The sequence below is a fragment of the Vombatus ursinus genome, unplaced genomic scaffold, assembly GCF_900497805.2.
Source record: "Vombatus ursinus unplaced genomic scaffold, bare-nosed wombat genome assembly UNPS02014798.1, whole genome shotgun sequence".
Lineage (NCBI taxonomy): Eukaryota > Metazoa > Chordata > Mammalia > Diprotodontia > Vombatidae > Vombatus > Vombatus ursinus.
Genome location: NW_020954576.1, coordinates 78642335 through 78652445, shown reverse-complemented (window position 1 = coordinate 78652445; position 10111 = coordinate 78642335). Strand labels below are relative to the sequence as shown.

Here is a 10111-nt window from a genome sequence, read left to right as displayed (position 1 = left end):
CCCAGGCTCCTGACTCCTCGCCAATTTTTTTTCATTGCATAATTCTGCTTCATTTTGCCATATGAATCTAGATTAGAATAATAACTTATACTGGCATTAAACTTTACAGTTTACAATGCACATTTCCTTAAAAACAAAACAAAATTGTGAGAAAGATAGGGCAGATATTACTATCCCCATTTGACATATGTAGAAAGTGAGGGTTGGCATAGTAAAGCCGAAGATAAAGAACAGAACCAGGATTCATGGTCACGTCTTCTAACTCTAGAACCAGTGTTATTTTCCATTACACTACCATACTTTTATTTGAAGGTCTAAAACAATGAACTGATGGTCATTTCCCCCCCACAATTTTAAGAAAGGTACACAAACAAAATTCAGTCCTATGAAATACCTGATAATAATTAAGTCGTACTACTTGGTTCTCTAAGATAATACTTTCTGTACTTTTATGTTTTAGAAGTATGAAATAAACAATAGTGAACTTAGTTAACTGAAATCCCATCTTATAACTTGAAATGAAAATTTATCCAGCATGCTTTGTGGGGTCAGTTCAATCATTATGTCAAAATATTATATTTTAGTTAAAATGGTAGGAAATTATGAAGTCTTACACTTGGGTTCCAAAAATTAACTTCACAAATACAGGATACATGACCTTGTTAGTAGTAGTTTGAAGAAGACATAGGGGTTTTAGTGGACTGTAAGGTTAGTATGACACATTAATGTGAAAAAGCAGGGAAATAAGCTAATGGGGTCTTGGACAGAATTAAATGAGGCAGAGAATCCAGGAAGGAGGTAATCCCGAGTCCATTTGTATTCTGCCTTGGTCTGACAACATCTGGAACATTGTTTAATTCACGACACCACAGTTTAGAAATGACAGTGATAAGGTGGAAAACTTTTATAGAAAGTAAACAAACAGCAGTGAAGGCCCTTGAGCCTATGTCATATGCTGATGGATTAAAGGAACTTGGAGAAGACTGAGGGTAAGTGGGGGGTGGGAAGAAGGTATGATAGTTGTCCTGAAGAGCTACAAAGCAGAACAGAGATTAGATTTGTCCTGTTGGTCTCAGAGAACAGAACTATGAGCAAGTTGTGGCAGAAGTTTAAAAAAAAAAAAGGCAAATTTAGGCTGAATGTCAGGAAAGACTCCTTGACAATCTGAATTATCCTAAAGAGGAATGGGAAGACTCAGAAGATTGTGGGCTCCTCTTCCCTGGAGGTATTGAGAGGCTGGAGGACAATTTGTTGGTTTTACGGGGATTCTTTTTCAAGCAGGAGTTGGCTGAGAAGGTTGCTGAGGTACTCTCTGTACTAAACTTTGCACTTCTGTGTGTCCACCACGGGCACATTATTTACACATGCACATGAATGCAAATAATATACACCTGTTCTTGCTCCAAGTAGCTTGATTCTCATGTGAAAGATACGTAGTTTTTCTCACAGTCTGTGGTAAAAACTGCAGCTAGTTTTGCAAGTGACTTTTTTTTTTTTGGTCCCCTGTAGAAGCTTGATTGATAGTCTTACAGTTGTCTCCTAACTTTGTTTCTAGGGATGCTGGTAACTGTACTGAGAGATGGATAGAGTCAGTTGCCTTTTCTCAAATTTCTTCCTCTAACCTTTCTGTAGCATCTTATACCACTGATCCCCTCCCCAACCCATCCCCTGGCCAAATATTCTTCCCTTCTTTTGCTTCTTTGCCTCCACTCTCCTGATTCTTATTCCTCTTCTGTCTTTTCTCACTCCTTCACTGGTTCTTTCTTTTTCCCTAAGTGTTGGTGCTTCTCCAAGGACCTGCTATTGACCCTTTTTTTAAAAATTATTCTCTGCAATCTTTGTCAGTTATTCATTTTTTTCCATGGTTTCAATAATCACTTCTGATGCATTATGATTCCCAAGTCTATATATCCTGATAGCTTCCTTTAACTCCAATCCCCTATCTCTGATTACTGGACATTTGCACCTCATTCTGCTAGGGTCTCAAACCCAACAAGTCCAAGACTAAACTCACCTATCCTCCTCCTCCCAGCTTCCCTCTTTTGTTCTATAGTTCCACCAACTTCTTAATCATCTAGGACTGAAACCTCTAATTGTTAACTCCCTCTCACTTTCCCATATCCAGTTTCTACATTTTTTTTTTTTTTCATTTCAAGGATCTGCAATTTCATCAGTATGGATCTTCTTCTCTCCACGGATAAGGATTGTAACCCTTACATAATTTAGTGGACAGTCTTTGAGAGTTACTGTAGCTGAAAAATCAATCACTTGCATCCAAGTTAGTTGAACTTAGGTAGGCTGATAATAGGACAATAAAGCATGTTTTAATTAGACCTGTCAGAACTTTCATTCTTCCAGCATAATCTTTGAGAATTTTCCTTGAATGATACACAGAAATAAGTCTTTTGTAGCGGTCAATTTTACCTCTACACTATCTCTTATGTGTGTGCCTTCCTCTTCACTCACATTGTCATCACTCCTTCTTATTAATGGATTTCATTTCCCTCTATTTTCCCTTACAGTCAAGGCTCTACATTTTAGTAAAACTGGACTACTTGCTCTTCCTGGATTTCCTTCTGTCCTCTACCATGTCCAAGATTCACACATTTTTCCATGCTGGGGATGAATTTTTTTTAACATATCTGCCAGATGAAACTCTTCTGTTCTTCCAATGCCCAGTTCAGGTACCTACTCTTCCAGAAAGCCTTCCCTGACTTTCCAGCTCTAAGTTTTGAGTGGCAATATGCCATAGTGGATAAAGCTCTGGATGATCTCTTTCTTCTAGCACTTTATCTAGATTGCAACTCTTGTATATTTAGCGTATTCTGCCTCATAGCATAATTGTATATTGTCTTATTCCTTCCCTCCCCTCATTAATTTGAGTGCTCCTGGAGGCTGGAGACTATCTTGTATTTTTTTTTTTTTATTTTTGTGTCCCTAGCATCTCACCCAGTGCCTTGCATATTTGTGTTTATATGTTGAGCACAGCATCAGAGATTTAGAGGTGGAAAGAATGTTGAGGCCACTGAATCAAATTCCATTTTACAGATGAGGAGACTGAGGCACAGAGAAGTTAGAGGACTTTGTTCACTGTCACACAGCTAGTAAGTGTCTGAGGGCAGGATGTGGATCTAGGTCTTCATGACTCCAAGTCCAGGGCTTTGCCCATTTTGTCATCCTGCCTCTAGAAACTGGAACTTAAATGAAGAAAGCTAGTCTGATGGACTTTTCCAGAGAACATCATCGTAATGTTTTGCACACTGCTTAGTCACTAGATTAAAACACAGCACTCATATTCTTAGTCATGATAAGTTCTTATATTAAGGAGGAAAACTCCTAAAGTAGTTTAAAATCTGTGAACTAATACGAATTTCAGAAAAATGTAGCCTCTACCTTCAAAGAAGATAGAGAAGGCTTATGAGGGTCAGAATAAGTGAAACCTACTTATAAACCATCTTTGTTCAACACACTCTTACCTCAAAAGCAGCATTTCTAAACACTGATGTTTATTTCCTGGATAAGTAATGAGTTTTGAACCTGCATATGTAGACTGCCGCCTGCTTAATTAATTGGACTGTGGGAAACATAAGAGACATTACGTGTAAAACTGTTCAGTTTCCTTAAAAGAAAATATTCCAAGATTCAGGATCACTGTGGAATGTGTCCCCAGGGCTGAAGAAAGATGAAGGTTCCTATTTATACTTAGGAGTGCTTTTCTGGAGTGAATTAGATGCAGTCAATCTTATGCTAGCTATACCATAACCCACTACCCTCTGATGTTGACCATTACCAACTTTCTGGAGTTCCTTACAAGCTATGGTAGCTTTACATTAGATGCCAACACTGCTCTTAGTAGTGCTGGGCTTGCCACTGGTGATGATGACCAGTTTGTAAATGGCAGGTAAGGGCCTGGAGCCTTGCTGAGAATGCTTCAGCTGGAGCCCAAGGATCTCTCCACATCCCTTTTCCCCCCAAATCATTAAAGAAACCACTGAGTTAGCAGTAAATTAAGATAAAGAAGAGGAAAATAAAAAGGAAGAAAGTCTCCTGTCTTTATGACTTTAAAAACATTGGGTGCAACTGCCTAGATCAGGGCAATCTTCAGGGACATTGCCCCAGGTAGATAGTGCTTCATGTTCAAAAGGTTCAACATATTATAAAGTAAACTAATGATTTTTTGTCATTTGTGGAAAAAACAAATACTGTTACAGACCACCCTGGACTGCTTCTTACATTTGAATCATGAACTTCTTTCCGTAATTGGCCACACACTATTTTTTTGGTTCTCTATCTAGGTTAGGCTTATACAATATTGTGTGGCAGGAAAGATAAGACTGTATCCTGATATCTATTTTAAAAAACAGCATGAAAATATGAAACAATGATTTAATTTATAACAGAACAGGATAAGAATAACAGCTAGCATTTATATAGCGTCTACTATGTGCTAGGCACTATACTAAGTGCTTTACAATTATTATCTCATTCAGTACTCACAACACCCTTGGGAGGTAGGTGCTGTTATTATCCCCACTTTAGATGAAGAAACTGAGGCAAACAGTGGTGAAATGACTTGTCTAAGGTCACACAGTTGGTATTTGAGGCTAGATTTGAACTCAGGTCTTTCTGACTCCAGGCCCAGCACTCTAACCACTGCAGCACCAGGTAAAAAGATGATAATATGATGAAACAAAGATGGAAAGATCTGTCCCTTTTCCTTTCTCCATTACTCATCTTTTTTAAATGAGGGAAAAAAGACAAAACACCCACATTTCTAACAGTTCCCTGTTTTATTGCAATACATCAAAGTCAGGTTAATATTAAGTGTGTCACCAACATAAAGTATTGGTGAGGAAGTCATTCATTACATTTCGGACTGTCCCACCTTAAATATTTCTGTGCAAAAGAATCCACATCATTGTTTGGTAGCATAGAATCTCTTACAAAGTCCCCTACAACATCAAGGGCATCAATCCAAACAAAATAAAATAAAAAATGATAAGAGGCCAAAGCAGTATCTTTTCCCCCTCCACACAGACTTGTCAGCTTTTATACTCTAAACAAAAAAGTGATTACATCTAGGTCATGCAAAACTGTACAATAATATTACAATGAAAAAAACCCTAAAAATATATTTTTTAAAAATAAATGATATGAAACTGTCAGACATAAAAAAAGGCAGGTCATTTTTTTCCCCACTGAAATACCAAGAATGGTTTGTGTCTTTATCAAATTCTTCCCCACAACTGAGGCTATTTCTTACATGTAACAGAAGGTTTATTTTTGTTTCATATTTTCAAATGTGGATGGAAAGGAAGAGAAGAATCACACATTCCCTGATGGAAATGCCAGAGAAAGGGAAAACAAAACATCTATGGCAGCTATGTTGTTTAGGAGTCTTGGGCCCGCTGAACTGTTATAAGCACATTCCACCGCCCATCCATCATCTCATCAAGCTGGATTATTCTAAGAACTTTGGCCTGGATTAAGTCACTAAGGTCACAACAGGGAATGTTGTGGGTGAAATGAAATGTCAAACACTTCTTTATATAGTTCAGAAAAGAATGAAATGGGAGACAGAAGGAGAGGAGGAACAGAAAAGAGTGAGAAAAATGCCTGATTATCTCTCATGTTTTTGGCCACCATTGTCACTTATAAAGTCTGGCCTATCAGAAGTTCCTAAACATAAAAATTCATGCTGACCTGATTTCTCAACATCTTGCTTCCCCATCTGGAGAACTGACATAAAGTATCTTATCCAAACACACCCTGGCTTCAAGACCAGAGTGTTTCTGATGACTCCAAAGCCACTGAATCCAGCTCAGCTACAGCTTTACGTGCTTTTCCTGCTGGAGTCAGGGAAGGTTGTTCTCATTGCCCCCCATCAATGCATAAGCAATACCTGAGAGTTCAATATAAATTCAATCAGTCATGGTTCCATCAGGCTCAAAATCTCTTTCTCAGATACATAATTCAGTAATATGCAGTCATTAAGTGATAAGATACATTTCTGACCATAATAAAGGCAGAGAAGGGCTGAAAGGCCACTGAAGAATGAGGACAACTTGTTACAAACTGTTTTAGATTCAAGGGCTTTGGGGATGTGTGTGATAAGAACAGAGATTTCATACTCCATTTATTGCTTAAGTGCAGGAACTGGGAATTTCTTGGGAAGCCAAATGGACAAATAACAGCAGTTACAATTTATGACTCTAAAGCTATGTTCCAAAGGAAAGTAGCTGGATTTTTAAATAATCAGACAAATGCAACGTACTTTAGCAACCTCTAAGGTTTTCAGTTTTGGCAAAAATTGTACATGTACTATGTACATTAAAAGCATATGATGAAATTACTCAAGATTCAAGGGCAGACAACACACCAGGCAGGTTCGTAGCTTAAATTTTGCAGTTGCCCCCAGCACCAGAACCAAAGCTCCACAGCTCCCAACCCTCAGAGACAGATGCTGGGCAAAATGCCTTTAATACATAGCTTTCCTTTCTATCAAGAAGAGAAAGTATTCCTTCCACACGTACCCAAATTACCCATGATAAATAAGAGATTCTATGTGCAGTACTAAGAAGAGATGGGAAGCATCTTTTCAATCATGGGCCACTGGACTCCTCTAATGGTCAACAAGTTTCTTTTTCTTTCTTTGGATCCTTTTTTTCAGAGTCTTCAGTGGATTTTTGGGCACCTGCTCAGAAGATCCTGAATGTATTATGCTATGCATTTGAGGGTAGTGTGATAATAAAATATGGACCCAGTATAAATACCACCCATTTATCAACTAAGGCAAAGTGTCTCCCCTCCTTAACAAAAATGACCTTTTTTGGGGGGTGGGAAGGAGATACTGCAATAAATTTCCTATTGAAATTACCCTATTACAACCAACTCTTCATTAAAAAGTGTAACTGGGAGGCTACTCCACTGATAGCCCTGGCATGGGTCAAGCGGGACATGGTATGAGCTGGAGCTCTCTGTACAGGCTCTGGGGTTCATCCTGTTCATTTCTCCTCTTCTGGGAGGGTCTGAGAGAGTGATCACTTTGAAATGGAGCCCAATCCTTCAGTAGGCTCACTTTCTGGCCTTGCAATGGTCCTGTCTATATGCAGTCTGGGGCCAGAAGATGGCCCAGTACCAAAGGGTTCACTGGCATGACATGATACTTCCTTAGGAAAGAGAAATCCCTAAGAAGGGCTTGAGCAGAATAACAGACAAGATGGAAAATAAGGTGCTCCCTGGGGGCGTATGTCCTTTTGCCTGCTTTGTCTTCCTCATAACACACTAGTGATGAGGAAGAGCAGAGTTGAGCAAGGACACACATTTGCTGGTATTCTATCATTTCTAATGCTAAATGCCATATTTAGGAAAATGTTATGTTCAAATGACAATGAAACATTAAGGTAGCAACTTATATACTTATATCTGAACAAGTCAAACTGTGTTAAATGACTCTTAAAATGCAAAAACTTTCTATTTTTCCAAAAGCAAAATAACTTGGAGGTAACTAGTACTTTGGAACAAGTGTGCCCATGACAAAATAAAATACAATAATTTTAGAATAGGCATAGACTTCAGCATGTCTAATGGCATTAACTGTGATTTTTTTTATTCTCCTATTTGTATGTCTATAAAATAACCCCAGCCCAATCCCTCTCCTCTAAAAAGCTCTGTAAGTTTTTTCTCAGAGTGGACAGACTAATAAAAATTGACAGTGCTGTTACCGTAGGAATGTAGAATGAATGCACGGTGGTCAGTGGTCAAATGATACAGCACAAATGCTGAGATCTAAATTTATGACACAGGGAAAAAAATTCTTTTAATGTAGTGGAACATTAATGAGTGTCCCTGGGAACATATCATATTGTGTTGATTTCTATTTTTAGTGAAGCTCACATGAAGAGAATCGAAGAGGCTGATTTCTCTTTCTTTCCCTCCCTCCCTTCTCTACTGGTGTTATCTGATGGGAGAAATGGCTTCAGACCTCCATCTCATGACAAAGGTACAAGAACTTCAGATTAACCTGGACTGTGAGAAAAATGGAGTTTTGTTTGTTCTCAGTTGACTTTCCTGTGATGTCCCTGAACAGTGGAGGAGCAAAATGCAACCAACAACACAACCAACCCAACCAAGCAGGAAATCCACTTGAAATCTTGGAAGGAATCTTGGTAGAACTGACAATTCCGGTTGACTAACTAAAACATAAACACCCTTTGTGTCAAATCTTTTATCCTCAGGTGAAACTAAGAAAATATTTGGTCGAGGCTGCTAAAAATACATGCATTTGGCAGACTGAGGTTTTAGGTATTTGGTAAACTGTTTTCAGGCCAATTAGAGGAAGATCATTCCCTTTTGAAGTAAAATGAGTTCCTTCTAGAGAAATCGTCTCCTGCTCTAAACTGCAATGATGTTATTATAGCCTGGGGAGGTATAGTGGATCCCAGGGGGAAAAAAGCACTTCTGTGATCTTTAGGGAGACCCACCCCTTTGGAAAATATAACTCTGCCCATTGGCTTTGGGATGGAGGAGCTGTGAGGGTGGCAAGAAATCTTCTCTCTTATTCATTTGTAAGAGATAAGAAGAGTAATCTTTAAAAATGAAGATCATGGCTTTAATTCTACTATGGAAAACAGGAAAGATGTTTCTGATGACAAGAGAAATTAAACTGCTCTTCTGATAATCTGTGCTCAACAGCATCTTCCAAAGGGAATGGTGCTTTCTCTGCCTCTCTCTCTGAACAAATATTAACCGGTCTTTTCAACATTTAAAATTATTTAGCATGAAAACATATGGAAACAACACAATTCTTTTAAATTAAAGGATTTCTTTCTCTTAAATATGCATCCATCTTTTACTGAATACATGATGCTTCTCTCTTAATATATACAATCAGTATTTAACTCTTAAATCTGTGTATTTAAACTCTGTATTGTAGTAAAATATGTATTGTTTTAATTAATAAGGATTCACTGGTAACAATCAGATTAACATTCAATTGTGGTGGCTGAATGAAAGCTTTATGATGCTCTTTGATATACTGATCCTCCCCACAAAGTCATGGGTTCACTGTGCTATCTTACAGTATGAGACTCTAGCGCTCATTTAAATCTTACTCATTTTTAGTTATCTTGGTCTATTTATACTAAATTTTTTGGAGGGAGTGAAAGATAATGAAAGCAGCTGTAACTGTATGAAACGAAATGAATACAAATAGAAATCTGTGGCAGCTATTTGACAAAAGTTTGCCCTTTTTTGCTGCTGTTGTTAAATCTGGGAGTAAAATTCACCTTTGAATTATATCAGAAGGTAGTTTATTTCCTACTCCCACCACCCCTCTGATACCAGCCCCCAGATAATTTTCAGGCAGAAGTGAGGGGAAGAGATGAAAGCGAGAAAACAGGGTGAGTGAAGGGGAGCCGTGGGATAAAAAGCCGTTGTGATGTCTGATCTGAATGCCGAAGCAGTTCATGTGTCCCAACTCACGTGGTCAGTGCTCTCCAGAGAGAGGCTCTTGGTCTTGTGAGGAGAAATGGGGCTGGGAGGGCTGCTGAGGTTGGAGCTGTTGGAAGCTGTAGAATGCCTTGGAGAATCAGAGTCCTGCAGCCCCAAAAATTAGGACATTATTGATGAGCAATAATTATAGCTGACATTTATATAGAGCATTACGGTTTACAAAGTGCTTTACATTATCTCATCTGATCCTCACAATAACACTGTGAGAAAGCAGAGACATTATCTCCATTTTACATATAAGGAAACTGAGACACTGAGAAGTCACAAAGTCTTATGAGGCAATGCCAGGAAAACTAAGTTTTTCTGACTCCAAATTCAATGCTCTTTCCATTACACCACAGCTGTGGGGAAAAGCACAAGCCACCATAGGTAATCCTTGCCTTCCGCACCCCCACCCCCCACATAATAAACTAATTGTTACTTTTTCAGTGTTATTAATCTCTCAAGGCATAGTTGTTTGTGTGTGTGTGTGTGTGTGTGACATGAGAATGAAAAAGAGTACATGCTAAATGCTTAAATACAGGGAACTATTTATGGAAGCACTTAGAAATGTATGCTCTTTCCATATAAAGCAGACTAATAACTCAGCTGAAAAGTA

The 10111-nt window shown here is 38.4% G+C and overlaps 1 protein-coding gene across 2 annotated transcripts in view; it reads right to left on the bottom strand.

Annotated features, from left to right (window-relative positions):
* Window positions 1-4771: 4771 nt before the first annotated feature.
* The window catches only part of LOC114049604 (serine/threonine-protein kinase MRCK alpha), a 410500-nt gene continuing 405160 nt past the window's right edge, over window positions 4772-10111 (bottom strand). For both annotated transcript variants that reach the window (XM_027870863.1, XM_027870864.1), the window contains one exon: window positions 4772-9597. In XM_027870863.1, the coding sequence (XP_027726664.1) occupies window positions 9466-9597 (132 nt within the window). In that variant the 3' untranslated portion in view covers window positions 4772-9465. The remainder of the gene's footprint in view (window positions 9598-10111) is intronic.